At 41.9% G+C, this 22,025-nt stretch overlaps 2 protein-coding genes across 2 annotated transcripts in view; one reads left to right on the forward strand and one right to left on the reverse strand.

Annotated features, from left to right (window-relative positions):
- The window catches only part of LOC311232196 (calpain-1 catalytic subunit-like), a 100,434-nt gene extending 86,275 nt beyond the window's left edge, over positions 1 to 14,159 (forward strand). The window contains exons 19-22 of the mRNA XM_084318904.1: positions 2,313 to 2,391; positions 2,498 to 2,611; positions 11,556 to 11,614; positions 12,084 to 14,159. Coding sequence (XP_084175030.1) covers positions 2,313 to 2,391; positions 2,498 to 2,611; positions 11,556 to 11,614; positions 12,084 to 12,110 — 279 coding nt within the window. The 3' untranslated portion in view covers positions 12,111 to 14,159. The remainder of the gene's footprint in view (positions 1 to 2,312; positions 2,392 to 2,497; positions 2,612 to 11,555; positions 11,615 to 12,083) is intronic.
- Positions 14,160 to 16,731: 2,572 nt separating this feature from the next.
- mrps28 (mitochondrial ribosomal protein S28) lies at positions 16,732 to 21,213 on the reverse strand. The gene is made up of 2 exons (XM_084318107.1): positions 20,876 to 21,213; positions 16,732 to 17,662 (listed from the first exon to the last, which is right to left on the reverse strand). The coding sequence occupies exons 1-2, from the start codon at positions 21,032 to 21,034 to the stop codon at positions 17,402 to 17,404; spliced, it is 420 nt and encodes a 139-aa protein (XP_084174233.1). The 5' UTR covers positions 21,035 to 21,213; the 3' UTR covers positions 16,732 to 17,401.
- Between the last annotated feature and the right edge of the window lie 812 nt (positions 21,214 to 22,025).

Genomic DNA, 22,025 nt, shown 5'->3' on the forward strand with positions numbered 1-22,025 from the left:
ATACTGGAAATCGCGATCAGACAATTGGAATATTCTTTTTGGAATAACCCCGATCAAAGGTAAGGACTATCTGACATAAATTTCAGCTTGATCCAACAATCTTTTCATATTGATCCAGCTGATCAGCGTGTGTAGTGTTCAACATGAATGCCGTTACTGGCCATCAAAGCATAAAAAAACAACCCCCTGATGAAACATAATACCTATTATATACATTTGATTTGGAAATAGTAGCGTGTCCAGGCAAGAAATGCCAACGCTTATAGTAGAATACACATAGCGCCCTATAACTCAGCTTTTCAGGAATGATCCCGGATCACTCCTAAACTATACTTATATTCACCACGGGATAACGCGCGAACCTATGCATGAAAAAATTATCTCTTTTTTGCATGTTCGACGGAAGAAAGTCACTGTCAAAGGACCATAGTATTGTTTAAATAGCTATAATATAGAATATAGATATAGCTCTCCAAACATAGTGACGCACAGTGAAAATAGGTTATGGAAACCTGGCACGTTAGCCACAAGGACCAGGCTAATGGCTGGTGCCCAATGTGTTAACATGCACCCTGAAAAGTGGCAATTTTGTTTTTTACTTGAACTTGAGGACTGCATACTTTTTTTGAAAAGTGTATCTTTATACTTTATACTTATAGCACATGCCTGGTCTCTTTTGAAAGATAACATTCTGAGGTTTCTTACACAATAATGAAAAAACACGTTTAGTGCTAATGAAATAGAGTAACATAGGTCTGAACTTGAGTTGAACTTGAACTTGTGTACTCACGTTTTTCTGTAGTAGTTGCAATATCCAAAAACATTATATCCAAACAAATTGGTATAAGCTGGAAAACACATTGGGTCCATAGCCTGAAGTCTTATGTAGTACAGCTCCAGATTTCATAGAAATCCGTTCAGAAATGGGTGATTAAGAGCGATTTTGGTAAACTGTGTACAAAAGAAAGGGTTCTCTAGTATTCCATTTCCTCATTGACGGCAATGCATTCTGTGTGTTTTTCACTTCTGGTTTTCGCTCGTCAATTTTCACATAGATCCCTGTTTCGCACACTCCCACCTGGGGTAGCATTGGAAAGCTACACTCATTGGCTACAACCCTGTCCAATAATGTTCGCAATCGGCGAATGATTGACAGTTCTAGAGCCTCGGGAGTCCGGGGTGGTAATCTGGCGCTCATGTGTACAAGGTCACACGCCTGACATATAAGCATGTAACTTGAGAACCGAGGCACAGATTTTGTTGTGTGAGGTGGCATTCGAACGGCAACAAATAGGGCTTTAATTCTCGATATAATATGTTATATAAGAATGCAGACCCGAGCCACTAGATGCTCGCAAAGTGCCGTGTTCCGCCGGCGGGCACATCGTCCCACAAAGGGCCCGGGCCAGGCCCGTTGCATGTTAAGAGGCTAAAGGTTATGTTAAAGTGGTATGTGGTCCAGTTATGCTGCTCTGATTATGTCCTCTTGAAGTTGACAGATTTGAAAGTATATAAACTTCATATATTTTTGCCATGTTTTCTATGCAAAATCTTTTTCTTCAAAGTAACTAGTAACTGATGGGTTCAGATAAATGTAGTGGAGTGAAAAGTACAATATTTCCTTTGAAATTTAGTGGGGTAAAAAAAAGCATAAATTTACCTATAATTTGAATACTCACGTAAAGTACAAGTAGTTCGAAATTGTACTTAAGTACAGTACTTGAGTAAAAATACGCCACCACTGTCGTTATTAGATGTGGTTATTGTGCCGCTCTGACATGTGGTGAGACACTGCTTCTATAGCCTCCAGAACCTGTTCTCTCTGCTGGTGACCATACAATAATCATTTAGAAAGTAAAAGAAAAAGCATTCAAACCCATACTGTTCATTAAAGAGAAGTACAGGCTACTCAAGTATATTTCTGAAAGTATACATTTTATGTATTCAGAAAGTTGTATTAAATCCAAACCACTTATGTTGTACTTTGTATGTTAAAGGTTGTACTTGAATATATTTAAGATGTACTTAAATATATTGAAATTATACTTTTGGTTACAAGTACAACTTCAGTTTGGTAAACATCTTTTTTTGTGTACTTAGATATTACACATACAGCATATGAATGGCTAGCATATTAAACATGTGCTTTGAATGAGTACATGAAAGTACAAACAATACTTTGCAAGTATACTCTCAGAAAAGTACATAATTTATATAAAGAAAATGTAAACATTCTTTCAGTATGAAAAAATATAAAGATGTTTGAGAAATAACCTTATAAATACTATACTCTTATTTATTTAACTTTTCAGGGAAACTTCCGCCAGTTCGATTTGGACAAATCGGGATGCATGAGCTCTTATGAGATGCGTCTGGCTCTGGAAAACGCTGGTACAGTGTGATAACCGTCCTCTTTACATTCACTGCATTCAAACGGATAGTTTTGTGGCCTTTCACTCAGAATCCACAACGTTGTGTTTTACTTTCCTTTCCTCAGGATTCAAACTCAACAACCGGCTGCACCAGGTGATCGTGGCCAGATATGCAGAGAACGAGGTCATCGACTTTGATAATTTCACCTGCTGTCTCGTCAAGCTGGAGGTCATGTTCAGTATGTATAGTTCTCTTTTTTTTTTATTACATTTTTTTATTATCTTTTTTGTCATCCTTTTTTCCGTTTTTCTCCCATCCCAATGTTAGTCGTTATGCCAATTCCCAATCCCCTTCCTGGTCGTTGTGCACTCTACCCCCTACCGTCGGTCTGGAAGGGCGGAGACTATCACATGCTTCCTCCGACACATGTGTACCCAGCCCACCGCTTCTTTTCACCTGGCAGCGCGGACTCTCACTGGGAGAGTGTAACGCGTGGGAGGATCACACTACCTCCCCCAGATCCTTCCCTCGCTGTGCAGGCGCCCCGACCGAACTGTAGGAGTCGCTGTTTTACAACGACCAGGACCCACCCCACCGGCTTTCCCACCCGCTGACACTGCAAATTGTGTCAGTATGGACGGTCGGCCAAGCCGGAGGTACCGCGGCAGCTGGATTCGATCCCACTGTCTCTGCGGTGGTAGGCAGACGCTTAGTCCGCTGCGCTACCCGGCCGCCCTAGTTATCTTTTGACTAGCAGAGGTGGAAAGGAACGAATTACATTTACTGTCGTTACTGTAATTGAGTACATTTGTATTAGGCAAAACTACTTTTTGGAATACTTTTAAAAACCTGTACTTACCTCTAGTTGGGTAAATTTGGTAGCATTTGCTGTACTTCTACTTTACTCAAGTTTTATTTTCGCTCATAAGAGTACAGAGTACAATAACATCTGTCATGTACAGTGAAACACACTCATTGTGGACATACTGTGACTGATATAGGTCCAAGGTTAGGTGAGGCCCCTCATAAGTGATTGATCTAAATATTTGACCACATCAGAATATTTGACCACATTTGACCACATTGGAACATGTACAAAATCTGGAAAATAACTAAATACTTAAAGGAACGCTCCTAAACTTTGGGAAGTACATTTATTTGCCATCTCCCCCAGGGTCAGACAAGATGATTGATATCAGTTTCATCTCTGTGTCCAGTTGTTGGTTCCCAGCTTCATATGTACCGCTACACTTTGCTAGCTTCATATCACAGCCGAGTAAATTAACATAGAGTGAAATTAACTTGAGATCTCACAGGCAACGGTATCAAGTTCTTTTGAATTCCGATAATTAGTTCAAGTTCAAGTTCAAGTTCTTTAATAGTTGTCATACAGAAGTACAGAATACTTTCATACAAAATGCTTCTTACTGTTACGCTCCAGAGACTGTGCTAGACAAGATAGTATCAAATAACATAATATAGCATGTAATTTAGAAGAAGAAAAATGAGGTCACAGTGTTCGGTATAGACATATGTACAATGTTCTGAGTTACCATATAATATACAATACTATGCAGTGTACTAATGTACAGTACTATCTAGTGCAAAGCAGAAATGGGATGAGGTACAATTTTAGGTACAATTTACAGTAAGGTGTACGAGTTGTAGTGCAATCCTTCATCAATAAATATAAAGTGTGGGGAGTGGGTGCTACAGTGTGTTTGTTTAAAGTGAGTGTGTGCGTGTGGATGTGTGTGCTATGTGCGTTTGGTGGTTGTTGTTGTGTAGTGTTCATTCATTGTTCGTTTAGCAGCCTGATGGCCTGGGGATAGAAGCTTCTTCTGAGTCTTTCTGTGCTCGCCTTGAGACTCCGGTATCGCTTGCCTGACCGCAGCAGTTCAAAGAGGCAGTTGTTCGGGTGACTGGAGTCTTTAATGATTCTCTTAGCCTTGCCCGTGCAACGCTTGTTGTAAATGTTCTGGAGGGTGGGGAGCCCCCCTCCAATTGTGCGTTCGGCTGAACGTGTCACTCTTTGTAGTCTGTTTCGGTCTTGTGCAGTGCTATTCCCAAACCAGGAGGTGATGTTGCCGGTCAAGATGCTCTCTATTGTACATGAGTAGAAGTTCTTAAGGATCTTCTGGCTGACTTGGAACTTCCTTAGGCGCCTGAGGAAGTAGAGGCGTTGTCGTGCCTTCTTCACCACACTGTTAATGTGTGTGGTCCATGTCAAGTCCTCGGATATGTAGGCTCCGAGGTACTTGAAGCTGTTGACTCTCTCAACCGGTGCCCCGTCGATGCTGAGGGGGCTGTAGTCCTTGACCCCCGACCTCCTGAAGTCCACAATCATCTCCTTTGTTTTGCTGACGTTCAGGGAGAGGCTGTTTTCCTGGCACCATCCCGCCAGGACCTTGACCTCTTCCAGGTAGGCCCTCTCGTCGTTGGCAGAGATCAGGCCCACCACCACTGTGTCGTCAGCAAATTTGACGATTGTATTGCTACTCCGCTGAGCCACACAGTCGTGTGTGTACAGGGAGTAGAGGAGGGGACTCAGAACACAGCCCTGGGGGGCCCCTATGTTGAGGGTGATGGATGAGGAGGTGCAGTTGCCTGCTCTCACCACCTGGGGTCTGCCAGTCAGGAAGTCCAAGACCCACTGGCAGAGGTCATAGCCCAAGCCCAGGTCCCTGAGCTTGGCTATGAGTATGGAGGGGACTATGGTATTGAATGCCGAGCTGTAGTCGATGAATAGCATTCTCACATAGTTCCCCTGCCTCTTGTCCAGGTGTGATGCTGCTGTGTGCAGCACATGGGATATGGCGTCCTCCGTGGACCTGTTGGGGCGGTATGCAAATTGCAGGGGGTCCATGTTGATGGGGAGGGAGGAGCAGATGTAGCCCTTTACTAGCTTCTCAAAGCACTTCATGGCTATGGAGGTGAGAGCTACAGGGCGGTAGTCGTTGAGGCAAGCAGGCTTGGATTTTTTGGGTACAGGGATAATAGTGGACTTCTTCAGGCAGGTGGGGATGACAGCCTGTTCTAAGGACAGGTTAAATATGTCAGTGAATACTGGGGCCAGTTGGTCGGCACAGACTTTTAGGACGCGGCCGGGGATGCCGTCCGGACCTGCTGCCTTCCTGATATTCACTTTTTTAAAGGTCCGCCTCACCTCATGCTCTGTTACCCTGAACACTGCGCCTCCATCAGCAGCCGACCCCCCCCCCCCCCCCATTGCCGAGGCTTGTGAGCTGGTGTTGTTATTACCAGCATCAAACCTCGCATAGAAGGTATTGAGGTCGTTTGCTAAGGAGATGTCACTGTTCAGTTTGAGGGAGGCGCCTTTGTAGTCTGTCATCGTTTTGAGCCCCTGCCACATAGCTCTAGAGTCAGCTTGTTCAAACTGGAGTTCAATTTTATCCCTGTAGCGCCGTTTGGCCTCTGACACTGTCCTCCTTACGTTGTGTCGCGCCACCTTGTGGTCATTCATGTTGCCTGCCACTAGGCCGTCATTGTATGCTTTGATGCGCTCTCTCAGAGCTTCACGGACGGATTTGTCTACCCAGGGTTTTTGATTTGGGTAAACTTTCATTTTGGTAGTGGGGATTGTTTCTTTCACCCTAGTACAAACATAGTCCAGCACTGTCTCCGTGTAGACATTAATGTTATCTGTGTCGCGGAACACATTCCAGTCTGTGTAGTGAAACACTGACCGGATCGTCTCTTCTGACGTCAGATCCCATTTCTGCACCTCTCGCGAGACTACGGGAGTACTTTTAATTCTCTGTTTGTACTTTGGTTAAAGAAAAATTGACGCGTGATCTGATTTACCAAAGCCACTATCAGAATGAGCCTTGTAGCCACCTTTAAATTGCGTGTAACAGTGATCTAGGATGTTACCGCCTCTGGTGTTGCAAGTCACATGCTGATAGAAGTCAGGCAATACCTTTCTCAGATTGGCGCTATTGAAATCTCCCAGTACTAAAATGGCGGCGTTAACGTTAGCCACTTGTATTCTATTTACCTCGTCGTGTAGTCTGGAGAGCGCAACCTTGTTGCTGGCTTGCGGTGGAATATACACTCCGATCAGGACGATCGCCGTTAACTCCCTCGGGAGGAAGAAAGGACGACACTTGATGGTTATATATTCCAGTTCTGGGGAGCAGTGGTTGGATAATTCCTTCACGTTCGTTGGATCGCTCCAATTTTTGTTAAACATGAAGGCAATACCTCCTCCACGTTGTTTACCGGACTCTGATGACCGATCCTTGCGATGGATAAAGAAGTGATCCGCTGGTTGAATTGCGTGATCTGGAACCTCCGGTGTGAGCCATGTTTCGGTGAAGCAGAGGACATTAACATTCTTCAACACTTTTTCTGACTGGATTATCATCATAATGTACTAATAATAATAATAATGGATTGGATTTATATAGCGCTCTTCACTGACCCAGAGCGCTTCACAGAGTCCATTATTCATTCATACACAGTCATACCGGTGGTGGTAAGCTACAATTGCAGCCAGAGCTGCCCTGAGGCAGACTCACGGAAGCGTGGCGAATAATCATGGCAAGACCGACTTGGAACCCGTGTGTCAAAAAGACTGGTACCTTTAATAATTTGATGATAGTCTATTACAGTTGATCTAGTGATAGTGATGGGTTATTGTGACTAAATGGTTCTCTAGTGCCCAGTGCATACTGCATACTGTATAGTGGACAGAGCAAGTATGTAGGGAACTCATTAACAAGACATGAGACAAGACATGCAAGACAACACACTTCTTCAATCAATATCTGAAATGAAAAGATAAAACAAACCTTCTTACTGTCCTCTATCATGCACTCTTCCTACTATACTAATTATGTAAATCGCTTGTTTTAATACAGCGCTTTTATCCAAAGTGCTTTACAATTTGTTACTCACATTTTACTAGGGATTTTTTTTTACATTTCTATAACCTTTATTTACCCAGGCAAGCAAGTAAGAACAAATTCTGATTTTATTTATTGTCAAAGTATGCATAATGTTGTGTTAATTCCACAACAAGAGATATGTAATGTTAATTACCTGAAATTATTCAGTTTTTTGGGGGGGGGAAACCCTGCATATATCGGTATCGGTTGATATCGGTTGATATCGGTATCGGAAATTAAGAGTTGGACAATATCGGTAAAAAAGCCAATATCGAGCATCCCTACATTTTACCCATTCACTCACACATTCACCCACCGACGGCGGAGGCAACCATGCAAGGCACCAACCTGCTCATCAGGAGCAATTAGGGGTTAAGTGTCTTGCTCAAGGACACATCGACACACACTGCCCTGGAGGAGCGGGAATCTAACCGGGGACCTCTGGATTGCCAGACGACTGCTCTACCTCCCGAGCCACTGTCGCCCCTGTTAAATTATGTCTTTACTACTATGCACTCAACACTGCACCATCCAAGTTTCAGCACTGTTGATCATTGATCATTGATCATGATGCTCCTTGTTATTCAGCTGAAATAGTTGGACCCTTCCTGCTGACTTGCCATGCAGAACTTGTAAGTCGCTTTGGATAAAAGCGTTCGGCCAAATGACTAAATGTAAATGTAAACATGCCTGCACTTCACTCTGATAGCAACACACACAAGCGAGATGCAAGCAACAGTCTCCTGCCTGCCTTCTGAGACGATTATCCTGCCTGCCTTCTGAGACGATTATCCTGCCTGCCTTCTGAGAGGATCATCCTGCCTGCCTTCTGAGAGGATCATCCTGCCTTCTGAGAGAATCATCCTGCCTTCTGGGAGAATCATCCTGCCTTCTGGGAGGATTCTCCTGCCTGCCTTCTGATACGATTCTCCTGCCTGCCTTCTGAGACGATTCTCCTGCCTGCCTTCTGAGACGATTCTCCTGCCTGCCTTCTGAGACGATTCTCCTGCCTGCCTTCTGAGACGATTCTCCTGCCTGCCTTCTGGGAGGATTCTCCTGCCTTCTGAGAGGATCATCCTGCCTTCTGAGAGGATCATCCTGCCTGCCTTCTGAGAGGATCATCCTGCCTGCCTTCTGAGAGGATCATCCTGCCTGCCTTCTGAGAGGAGTCTCCTGCCTGCCTTCTGAGAGGATCATCCTGCCTGCCTTCTGAGAGGATCATCCTGCCTTCTGAGAGGAGTCTCCTGCCTGCCTTCTGAGAGGACTATTCTGCCTTCTGAGAGGACTATTCTGCCTTCTGAGAGGATTCTCTTCGATCCTTCAGGTTGCCGCTCGCTCTCTTGCTACAAGTGATACAGGGTCTGTCCCATTTCTCCACACTTGGCTGAGAGCGCTTGGGTACGGTACAGTACACACTTTGGAGAGGTATTGTGAGGTGGAACATTATTTTGCCTATAGTGTGCAAGTACAGTATGTATCAAGTGCTCAAGTGTGGAGGGATATTCAAAACAATTGGGACACACGTGATAACCCTATTTCATCCGTCATGGATTGCAAAGATCTAACGTTACTGTTCTGCACGGAAATGCAGCTGATTGCGCTGGCTATGTTTAGCATTGTTTTAGTTTGGCATTGTTCCCCTTCCCTAGGAGGATCCACCAGCTGTTCATTTGCAGTGTTCTTAGCACCGATAAACAGGTCGTCGTTCTACGCTCTCTATTTGATGAATTAGAACGTTTGTTCTGTGAGCCCTATTTCAAATACATGTATTGTAGTAACACCAGTACTGGCTGTGCAAAGCTGTATGTAGGCTTGCTAACTGCAGACAAATTAACAGGGCGTGCTAACATTATATTCACATTAACAATACCATTCATTGTATTATGATGATATGAATATAATGTGTAGTTACAACGTTTGCAACATCTTTGCATTGACATTTCTGCATGTCAATCTTGTGGCACAACAATAAACGTCACCAATTCTATGCATACTTGGCCAAATACCGCTCTGAAGTAAGTATGGATAAAGTGCACATCATTTGATTATTGAAGAAGAATTGGGATACACTTGTTTTGTTCCTTTAAGGACATTGGCAAGTATACAAAATATGTCAATATCATAAACATATCCATAAACATATCCACAGTTTTTATACGCATACTTTTACATCTATTAATCTATCTACGCTATGATTAAAACCGCGAGAAACCCGGAATTAATAAAGATCCATTTTATTATATTAACACTTTCCCCGCCAAGGACGCCTAAACTCGTCATTCCCCGCCATGCTAATTCTGCCAATGACGCCGTAACACGTCATTGAGATCAATATTTCAAAAATCTGTGATCGCAATCATATTTCTCCCCCGGAGACTTGAGATCTACTGTTGATCCCCTCTCAACTCTCCAACGGTTCAAGAGCGCCATCTGGTGGCCGATCGGCGGATCGCCCAAACCGGAAACCGGAAACGGAAGCTGGTGCTCATTCCAATTCGGTCCGATCACTCGCTAATAGTCCCGGGACTCGAGCTAGACACAATGGATAGCAATCCGTTACCAATAACTCGATAAACAACATGATTTGGACGTATATACTATTATACAACCTGGAGATGGATCGCATATTTCAACATCCCATAATAGGAATATTTTTGCTCCATGCTCATCGCCCAACGCTACGAGGAAGCTACGTTGAGTTTCAGCGTTTTTTTTAACGTGTTCGATTCAAACTGCTCTAATGATCATATCACCCACACTAGATGAATGATCTAACGTTGGCCACGGAATTATAAACGACCCCCCCCCCCATCCGGTCAACATCAGATGATAAGTAGTAACTTCTAGAAGCACGGCCATTTGACATTTTTTATCTCGCGCCGATCGCTATCAAACTGTATTTCATCATGCATATAATGCATTTAGGGCTATAAATCACGTTCTGCAGAAAGCTGCAGAAAACGATAAAAACATACTTATACTTTAGACCGTATTTTAGTATGAATATGTGAATGAAAAAGTATAACGTTGCTACATCCTGAACGATAGATACTTGATGTTGAATGGGCCATAGTAATGTCAATTTAGCAATACAATTTAAAAAGTTATAGCCCTGCAAAGAAGGGGCACTTCTCCATAGACAAATAGAGCTGGCAGAGGATGGTATAATGATGTACATAAGCCTGGCGATCAAAGTGTTAAACCCCAACAATGTTAGCAGTGTCTCTCAAGTTCAAGTTTCAAGTTCAAGTTTCTTTAATAGTTGTCATACAGAAGTACAGAATACTTTCATACAAAATGCTTCTTACTGTTACGCTCCAGAGACTGTGCTAGACAAGATAGTATCAAATAACATAATAACATAATATAGCATGAATTTAGAAGAAGAAAGAAGAAAATGAGGTCACAGTGTTCGGTATAGACATATGTACAATGTTCTGAGTTACCATATGTGATGTAATTTAATTTGATTTATTATTATTTTATTTTATATTACCTAAACATACAATCTGGGTCACTTATTAGTCACTTACTCCGATGTTGTTTAAATGTCAACGGAGCGGCTGTCTTGTCTTGAATCGAATGCGACTTTGAGTGAAAATAACACATTTTACGTTCTAATCAAAATGTCAATTTTTTTTTTAAGTCAGACCATTTCAACAACTGCGTGTGTTTGTCAAATAAGTGGCCTGGATTTGATGTTCTGAGTAAGTCAAATTAATTTAGATAACATACCAAGAGATCTTCAGTTAATTTCTCTCTATGTTAATTTGCCCGGCTGTAATATGAAGCTAGCAAAGTGTAGCAGAACATAATAGAGTCAGGACCCAGAAATGTGTCCAGTAGCCCCAGAGAGAGGTCCAGGTGCATGCTAGCCTAGCTTAGCACAAGGACTGGAAGCGGTAGGGAGAAGCTAGCCTAGCTTAGCACAAGGACTGGAAGCTGTAGGGAGAAGCTAACCTAGCTTAGCACAAGGACTGAAAGCAGTAGGGAGCAGCTAGCCTAGCGCCATCATCAATATATACAATTTACAACAACTCCAAAAACTGATACAGAGATTAAATTGATATTAATATTTTCGTCTGACGGTAGGGACAATGGCAAATAAGTGTATTTCCCGTAAAGTCCCACTATTTTACTTTTACTTGAGCAGTTTTCTACTATCTAAACTAGTAACAGTACTTCTATTTGAATAGTAGGCCTATATAGTGCTGACAAGAGTTGATGTTGCTGGACTTTTATGTACCATTATGTAATTTTGTAATTTTTCAGAGTCCTTCCAGGAATTGGACAGAGAGGGCACTGGAACTGCAGAGATGAACATCACTGAGGTGCAATGTCTATAAATATGAATACTTTTCTTATTAACTCTTAAAATAAAAAAAGTTATGAAAAAAAATCCCATTTTGTTGAAAGTGTAGTGTACCCAAGTAAGATGGCTGCTGTATATCATGTTCTCTGTACCTATAGTCTAATGACGTGTTATCTCTAACGTTCAGTGATGTTCTCTGTACCTATAGTCTATTATCTCTAACGTTCAGTCATGTTCTCTGTACCTATAGTCTAATATCTCTAACGTTCAGTCATGTTCTCTGTACCTATAGTCTATTATCTCTAACGTTCAGTCATGTTCTCTGTACCTACAGTCTATTATCTCTAACGTTCAGTCATGTTCTCTGTACCTATAGTCTATTATCTCTAACGTTCAGTCATGTTCTCTGTACCTATAGTCTATTATCTCTAACGTTCAGTCATGTTCTCTGTACCTATAGTCTAATCCCGGGTTCTCTTCTCTTTCAGTGGCTGTACATGACCATGTGTGGTTGAAGTTTGCCACTGATAGGTTCCTCTGAAAGCAACAACTACTGAAATACCAGTCTTCTTCCTGACAGTGCCTCTTCAGCTCTGCTTTCACCCAATCAGACCAGCCCAAAGACGGCCTGCTCAACCACTGTAGCTTACCTTGACCTCTGACCTGCCTCTTTAGCTCTTGTGTTTGACAGCCTGACTGTCCTTCTAGCCAATAACCTGGGCAGATTCTGACATGTGGATATATCTGATATAACATATTCTGATTATTATGTCATTTGAATTCTGCCTCTCAGGACCTGTAGCTTGCGTGATTGGTTTGTCGCTCAAGTCCAGCAGAACATTTCAGAAGGCAATGTGGCTGAACACCTGGTGTTCAATTACTGAAACTCAATGACAGTTCCTTACTCATCACTACCAGTTACTGAAACTCCATGACAGTTCCTTACTCGTCACTACCAGTTACTGAAACTCAATGACAGTTCCTTACTCATCACTACCAGTTACTGAAACTCAATGACAGTTCCTTACTCATCACTACCAGTTACTGAAACTCAATGACAGTTCCTTACCCATCACTACCAGTTACTGAAACTCAATGACAGTTCCTTACTCATCACTACCAGTTACTGAAACTCAATGACAGTTCCTTACTCATCACTACCAGTTACTGAAACTCAATGACAGTTCCTTACTCATCACTACCAGTTACTGAAACTCAATGACAGTTCCTTACTCATCACTACCAGTTACTGAAACTCAATGACAGTTCCTTACTCATCACTACCAGTTACTGAAACTCAATGACAGTTCCTTACTCATCACTACCAGTTACTGAAACTCAATGACAGTTCCTTACTCATCACTACCAGTTACTGAAACTCAATGACAGTTCCTTACTCATCACTACCAGTTACTGAAACTCAATGACAGTTCCTTACTCATCACTACCAGTTACTGAAACTCAATGACAGTTCCTTACTCATCACTACCAGTTACTGAAACTCAATGACAGTTCCTTACTCATCACTACCAGTTACTGAAACTCAATGACAGTTCCTTACCCATCACTACCAGTTACTGAAACTCAATGACAGTTCCTTACCTCCTTATGTTTTTGTGGCAGAATTCAAACAAAATATTAGAAAATGTTGCATATATAATCTTCAACATATAGAGGATGATTTGAAGCACAGTTCTACACGAAGACTACTGCATGATGCCATGGGTAATGCTTTTTGGAACTGGGATTGTACATGTATTTATTACTACTAGTATACCTCTTTCACACCAACCACTGCAGGCACACGTGGCACTATATTTAAATATATTTAACGGACATAATGACGATGCATTTCCCTCTCAGGGATGACGAAGTTCTCTTATCTCATTGTATCTTATGTAGCATGTGACGAGCAATAGGATACAACATGATTTGACCATATTAATCAATAGTCTAAGAGATTTGGTAGACTGTTATGGGTTATGGAATCAAGTTAAGTCTTTCTATTGGTCATTTCAACTTAATAGTATTTATCTAAACTTGTGAAGTGAAGACATTTTAAAGGGGATAAACGTGTCATAAGTGTGAGACTACACCTGTCTTAATATTAACACCTGGCCTAACAACCGTTAACAAAATACAAATAACCAAATATTGTAGCTTGATATTATAAAATGCACACGGTTGTGTTCAGTAGTGTTGTTGTTGTTTTGAGAACGATCATATGCCCTTATTGTTCACAATTGTAATGTGATTTGAGCAACACATTGAATTTTTATGGACTATTGATTGATTGATTGATTGAAAAGTTTATTAACAGATTGCAGAATGGGTACAGTACAGTACATCTCAATACATACAATTGTTAAGGGGATGCAGACCAGAGAAAGACTTTCGTCTTGTTTCCACCAGGGTCCCCCATTTTCAATTCATCATAACATATATGACATACATGACATACAGATAGACAGTACTGCTACATCTATACATTTATGACATATCAGATTTGCAAATACAGTACTGTTTGTGATACAAAAGTGTCCAGAAAAGGAGTGTATATACATTTGGCGTAGAAACTGTACATTGGAGGAGGTTGGTGGGGTGGGGTTGGGTGGGTTGGGTGAGGGCTGTACATTGGAGGTGGGGGGGGGGGGCATTATTCATTGTTTCCACTTTCATTGGTGATCCCCTCAGGCAAATCTGTCAAGAGTCTGAACTCAAGAGATCATGATATGGACCTACACATAAATAAATAAGCAGCAATAATATCTTTAATACTTTCACTGCCACACTACAGAAGGTTAACCCTTTACTATATAGTAAATGGTTAACCTGTAGTGTGGCAGTGACGGGGTTAACCTGATGTTGTGTGACAGTGAAAGAATTAACCTTCTGTGCATTGTCGCAATGAAAGGGTTAAAAAGAAATTTAGATGTAAAAATGCATTTGATGGATGACTTGGTAGATAACCTTTTCTGTTGGAAATGCTCCTACATTCAGTGTCTTCTCTAGTTCATCTTCATATCAGTATTAAATTATTTGAGGATTTTAAAGTCAGAGTGTGCTATGATATCAATTCTATTATTTACATGCCTACATTTCTTTGGATGTACAGTTGAAGGATTATGCAATGTGAACAACGGCTTAATAATAAAACACTGGTGATGTTTTAAATCCCTGTTGTTGTAACCATTGTAGTTGTTTATGATAACTAGACTGACAAGACTACCTTGTATGTATCATGTTAGAACAGTAGCCTAACGCCCTTCCATGAACCAAGATTAGATTGACTAAATTAAATGCTTATTAAAAGAATGCACTGGGTTTGGTATTTGTTTCTTTCATGTGCATAGCCTGGACATATTGAAATGTATGTTTTTCATTGTAAAAAGAAAACTACAAAAAATACTACTGAAGAAAATGTTTAATAATAATAACCAATGAAATTCAGTATGAACCGCACTCAGGAACATCTCTCATGTATACATCTTTCAAAACAACACTGTTTTCTGTGGAGCCAAGCGTTCTGCCTTCAAGTTCAGTAGTTGCATGACCAACAGTCTGGGAACATAGAACAAAGTCCATATGGAACATATCAATAGATTTAACATGTAAATCACATGTACTTGTTGCATATGGTAAATAAAACTCTGAATCTGAATGTTTGGTGTTAAATGTAATTGTACCGATGTACCCCTTACCCAATATTTATTTCCTGTATGTGGGGGTAGAATACATGTGTCTTAATCATTGCATTACAACTCAGTTGTTACAAACTTACACCTGAAGTCTCCATTAGGGGGCGCTAGCGCAGACGGGACACATGTCTCAACAAACAGGCCCAAATTGGCCCTGAGGTTTATGGGGCGTGACGTAGTGAACAGTGTTGGGGATCAGTTAACTACATGTATGTAGTTCAATTACTAGTTTAACTACAATTTGCAGTAGTTGGGTGGTAGTTTAACTAGTACCCATACTGTCATGCACTTGTCCTAATATACTAACGGTTAACCAACACTATAGCATTCAACACTTTGATGAACATTGTTACTCAGCTGATAGAGTTGTACCCTTCCTGCTGTCTTGTTGTACAAAACTTGTAAGTCGCTTTGGATAAAAGAGTCAGCTAAATGACTAAATGTAATGTTAACTATATACAACTCCTGGGTCATGTAGTTAACTATACATGTAGTTAATACTCCTAAAACCCACCTCACCCCTGCCCACTTTGACTACCTAGGATGGCTTAGAGTAGACGACAGAGTACAGCAACTTGCAATGGGCCTGGTCTACAAGATACACAACACCACTCAGGTACCCATGTACATGTCAAAATACTTCCCAAAGGGCAGTGAATACCACGACCACAACACTAGAGGGAGTTCCACAAATCATGTTCAACCCAGATTCGGCTCAAACAAGGGACTAAACACGTTTCGCAATTATGCCACAACAATGTGGAACGCCCTACCCAAAGCTGTAAAGGAATGTGAATCCCTACCCACATTCAAAACCGCTCTCAAAGAGCACCTACAGGCTGCAATTCTAAACTGGCCACCGTAAATGTCCATGGCTATGTATATATTTTGTAAGGATCTCTGGGTAACAGTACTGTATATTTCGTATACGTCACAAATGTAACAGTACTATATACCTATATGTCATGTATGTTGTGTATGTCATAAATATCACTATGAATTGAAAATGGGGGACCCTGATGTAAACAAGACAAACATCTTTCTCTGGTCTGCATCCCCTTAACAATTGTGTGTATTGAGCCGTACTGTATTGTACCCATTCTGCAATCTGTTAAATAAAGTTTTCATTCATTCATGTATATTTTCTTATATATTTAGCATTTCAACAGTTGTTCAGTCCTTTTTAAACACACCCTCTGGCTGCCTAAGTGAGAAGAACCTACACTTCACGTCAATTCAGTTCCTCCATGCAACATCAGATTCCAGACTCCGATTGTGATTATTTCCTTTTTGAAAGTAGTTTAACAAGTAACATTTATATATAAAAATGTTAAAAGCTAAAATGCCTTTATTTCATTGGCAAGTTCTTACAGAACATGGTTAAATATTAACTTGATGTGTTTTGGCATCCAGCCTTCATCAGGGAGAATACCTTTCAGCTCAGAGTCAACTCCCTGAAGGCTAGACAAAATGCATCAGAGTTCATATTTTAATTATTTAATGTTATATAAGAACTTGCCAATTAAATAAAGGCATTTTAGCTTTTTTCACTATAAATAGAGTACCTTTTTTCTTCAAGAAATATCCATACCCTCTCTACCAAACAGCACATTATTTTTGGTTACAACTATTAGTTTTAAGAAGCTCTTCAGTTCCATAGTCTTTTAAATCTTTAACAATATTAACTATTTAAAATATTAGTGAATGAAATCCAAAAACAGTGCTAAAACTAAAATGCGTGATATCAAGTATGAAATGTGAAGCTGGCCGTAGACTGAATTGTGTTAACGGCGACACCGATAATTATATGCCAAGATAGGTTTGTTGGGTATGGTAAATAAAAACAAAAACCATTTATTTTTCAATGTCTTTAGAAGAGCATCAGATCAGTCATAAGGATGTGCACATCTCCAGATTCTTGTAGTCAATATTCTGTAGTTATGAGACTGAATATTCCACGACTCCGTCTTTATCCACATGTGTACAGTTTGGTATGAACTATACAAACATACAAGGCAGCACATACATGTTGTCCAAATGTACGAAAGACAACACCAACGTCCAAAGTTTACTCAAGTCAATTATGAAGCTCTGGTTCGCGTCATTGTTTATTTCGACACGTCCTGGTCTGTGTCCTTGGTCTCCATGTATCCCAGGAGGATGGCGTCTGCCTCCAGGAGCGTGGTGTCTGTGTTGGCCCCCAGGAAGCGAGACGTGAGCTCCAGGTCCTTCAGCTGCAGGCGCACAATTCTGCCCATCAGGTACTTCTCTGGGTCCTCCGACGGCCGTTTGCAAACGCAATGGAACTTCCCTCCAAAGTCAATGTACAAGTCGTCGTTGGCGACGTGAAAGATTCTGCCCAAGACGACCTTGAATAGAATAGAATAGAAATAATTGTATTAATCCAGAGGGAAATTTGAAAACTGCAAATCGCTCAACGTTAAACATTTTAGACATAACAGGTCATGAATTAGCCCCTTTCGTGACTTTCGGTTTGCAAGCCTGGGGCTTTTGTGACCGCAGTCACTTATTTTCGCATCCCGATCACCCAGGAAAACAACAACCAAGCGTGATCGCGGGGCTCGGAGCAGGGTTAGAAATTAACATTTTTTTTCAAGGGCTTTTTTTGCCCCCCTTAATTGATTTTCAGGGGCTTTTTTTTGTATTTCGGGGGCACTGAATTTTTATGATAAACGGTAGGGGTGGGACGGTTCACAAAATGGACGGTTTGGTTCGTATCACGATTTTGGGGTCACGGTTTTTAGTTCGATATACGTTAATAATTTTTATTAAAAAAAGATTTAACACTCAAATCTAAACATGCTTCTCATTTATTAAAAATAAAATAAAAGGTTTACAGTGTTTACAGCCTTAAATAATGTTTGGCACACAAAGACCGAACTGACTGAAAAATATAGGCTACATTTGTCAAAGTATTAACTTAGTGCAAACAAACAATATGCTCAGCCAGCACTAGACTTTCCTTTCTTTAATTAATATAAACACACAAAAACAATGTCAACCATGTTTAAATTCCCTGATTGTCAGTTCTTAATGGAAAGATTCGTTTTCTGCTTGAAATTATTATGTTTCTGTCTACATTTATTTAGACTAACATTATTTAAATATTGAGTGCAACTGTGGTGGATTACGTAATTCGGTGAGTTGGAACTATCTATGGGTTGGCGCCGGGTCCCCACGGACATTTTAGCGTGTGGCACCTTCAGCTCCGGTCATGTTAGGAGGAGTTCATAACATCAACAAGCAGCGCGAAAGCGGCAATAGTCCCGGTTGGAGTTAGTAAAACACAGTTGTATGTTAGCCTTCTTTGATGTTGAATAAACGCCTATCATTGTCTTTAAACACCCCGCCTCTCAGACTCCCATTTCCTCCTCTGCTACAGTAGCTAGTAGCTACGGTGACATTTCATTGACTGTACAGTATTAGCTTGCGGGCTGCGTCGGGCTACCATAGTTAAAACGTGCGTTGTGTTGTACAAACTGCTAACGCTATGGCAAGATGTGTGTAGGCCTATGTAATGTTAATGGCTATGTTTTCTAAGTCGTAATGAAGATTGATTTATATTGTGCGTGCCATTTTTACACAAACTGACTAGCACCTGATGCAGTGCTGCTGCTGCTGCCTGCAGCCAGTGCAGAACACCGGCTCCGCCAAATGAATTTTTTTATTTGCGCGTCATCTGAATCGTACGATACACAGACGCTCCATTACCGGATAAATATATATATATAATTAGTAAACTGTCGGGGGCATTAAGTGCCCTTAACTGATTTTCGAGGGCATTTTGTCCATTTTCAAGGGCATTATGCCCCAAGCCCCCGTTAATTTCGAACCCTGGCTCGGAGTGTGTCAAAAACATATCAGATCTGAATTTCAAAGATACCCAGCGTACAATATGGGTTTAACACAGCTTCACGATGGGGTCTGGAAGCTCGGAGTTGCTAATAAACATTTTAAATTATTTTCATAAAACGAGTGTACTCAGAGCGAACCTTGGCAAAATGGCTGGTGCGTCCAGCGATCACTGCGCTCCCTATCGGTCCCTGTTGGTCATTACAACAATACACAGGAGACGCGCTCAGCAGATTCTACCCTGTAATGGCCTATATAGGTAATGACCAACAGGGACCGATAGGGAGCGCAGTGATTGCTGGCGCACCAGGCATGCGACAAAAGAAGTTGCAGAAGGAGAAGACGCCATCTTGCTGCCAGAGTTCGCTGTGAGTACCACTTGTGTTTCCTAACAATGTTTTAAACTGTTTATTAGCAACTCCGAGCTTCCAGACCCCATCGTGAAGCTGTGTTAAACCCATATTGTACGCTGGGTATCTTTGAAATTCAGATCTGATATGTTTTTGACACACTCCGAGCCCCGCGATCACGCTTGGTTGTTGTTTTCCTGGGTGATCGGGATGCGTGTAGCTTTATGCCAAGCAAGCAGTGCAAAAATTTACCGTAGTGGCGTGCAGTAATGCGCCTTTCATTTTCCGCCGCCCAGCGCCCAGGTCGCGCGGAAATAGGCTGTCTATTGCCATTCTCTTTGACAAACTCTAACCTTAACCAGCTCCTTAACAACGCCTAAACTTAACCGTTCTAACCTTAACCAACTCCGAAACAATGCCTAACCTTAACCTTAACCTCAACCATGCCTAACCTTAACCATAGAAATTATATTGCCATTCTCTTTGACAAACTCTAACCTTAACCAGCTCCTTAACAGCGCCTAAACTTAACCGTTCTAACCTTAACCAACTCCGAAACAATGCCTAACCTTAACCTTAACCATGCCTAACCTTAACCGGCGAAAGAATACACGTTAAAAAAAAATCACGTTAAAAAATATTTTCGATGGGATTCGAACTCGCCAGCAAACGAGCCATAGGATCCACAGCCATGTGGCCTTGCCAATTGAGCTATTGCTAGATACTGAATAAGGGGCGGTGACTTATATATATTGAGCTCCGCTCGTGTCGAACCAAGGCGGGATCTCATGCGCATGCGCGGGCACCTCGCGCGAGCACGCCGGCGCACGCACGCACCTGAGCGAGCACGCCGCCGCCGGTGCACGCACGGTAGCATTTGTCTGAAAAGAAGGGCGCTTTACCGCACTGGCGTGCGGTGACGAATGCGGAAGCATTTTTGCACTGCTTGCTTGGCATTAAGGAAAACGCGATCGGGATGCGAAAATAAGTAACTGCGGTCACAAAAGCCCCAGGCTTGCAAACCTAAAGTCGCGAAAGGGGCTAGTCACGAATAAGAATAACAAAACAAATCAAATTGCCTAAGAATAAAATTGAATAAAAATGGAATAAAATATACGACTGTATATAAATACAGTAAATAAATACAGTAAAAATGAATGAATGAAAACTTTATGTAACAAGATTGCAGAATGGGTACAATACAATACAGTACGGCTCAATACACACAATTGTTAAGGGGATGCAGACCAGAGAAAGATGTTTGTCTTGTTTACACCAGGGTCCCCCATTTTCAATTCATAGTGACATATATGACATACACAACATCATGATGACATCTATGACATACAGGAGGTATACCTTGTGCTTCGCTGGTCCCATCTGCATGAGAGGAGAGCGCCGCAGCAGCGCCGCGAAGGACTGCTGGTGTCTCGGGGTACTGCTGGTCCCGGTGACCCGCCGCTGTCTCTGCCGCAGGTCTGCGTGGAGGTCGAAGGCAGCAGCGAAGCCGCTCTTCATCTTGTTGTGCGCGACTGGTTCTCCCTCACGACTCGCCCCATCTTTCTCTTCTTCCGACGTGGTGTCGGTTGTACTGTAGAACGATTTATTATTACTGAGAAACAACGACGATCTTTTGGGATATAAGTATGTGCTGCTGCTCGTCCTCAGATTCGAAGCTACTTTACAGAAGGCCGCCATCTTGATTGTTGTCCCAAAATGCCCGCCTCCACACTTCCGCTTATGGCTGTGATGCGTTATTTCTTTCCGTAGCCGCATTTTGCGGAGACGCTCTCTGATTGGCCACTGACATGTGCGCCCAATCGCGTGACGAGCTGTGTCTTTGCCCATTTCTGGGTCTAACAGCCAGCAAACTACCTTGATTGATTGATTGAAAAGTTTATTAACAGATTGCAGAATGGGTACAGTACAGTACAGCTCAATACATACAATTGTTAAGGGGATGCAGACCAGAGAAAGACTTTCGTCTTGTTTACATCAGGGTCCCCCACCTAACGCCTAGTTTATCACTGGTTAAGCTTAGGCGACTCTTTCGAAGTTGGTTAAGGTTAGAGTTTGGAATCAGGGCTGGTGTTCTATCGCCCTGCTCTAAGACAAACTCTAACCTTAACCAACTTCCAAAGAGTGCCTAAGCTTAACCGCAATAACCGGTGAAAGAAACAGGCGTCACACGATTGGGCGCACATGTCACATGACCAGAAACGTCAGTGGCCAATCAGAGAGCGTCTCCGCAAACTGCGGCTATGAAAAAAAAGAACACGGCTGTGACGCACGCGTCTATACTTTTACCAACAAACCTCCAGTTCCGCGTTCTGCGATCTGATTGGCCACTGACGTTTCTGGTCATGTGACATGTGCGCCAATCGTGTGACGCCTGTTTCTGCGCCTATTTCCGCCTCTAACAGCCTGCTGCAAACTACCTAACGCCTAGTTTATCACTGGTTAAGCTTAGGCGACCCTTTCGAAGTTGGTTACGGTTAGAGTTTGGAAT

This window comes from Notolepis coatsorum, assembly GCF_963971535.1.
Source record: "Notolepis coatsorum genome assembly, chromosome: 7".
Classification (NCBI taxonomy): domain Eukaryota; kingdom Metazoa; phylum Chordata; class Actinopteri; order Aulopiformes; family Paralepididae; genus Notolepis; species Notolepis coatsorum.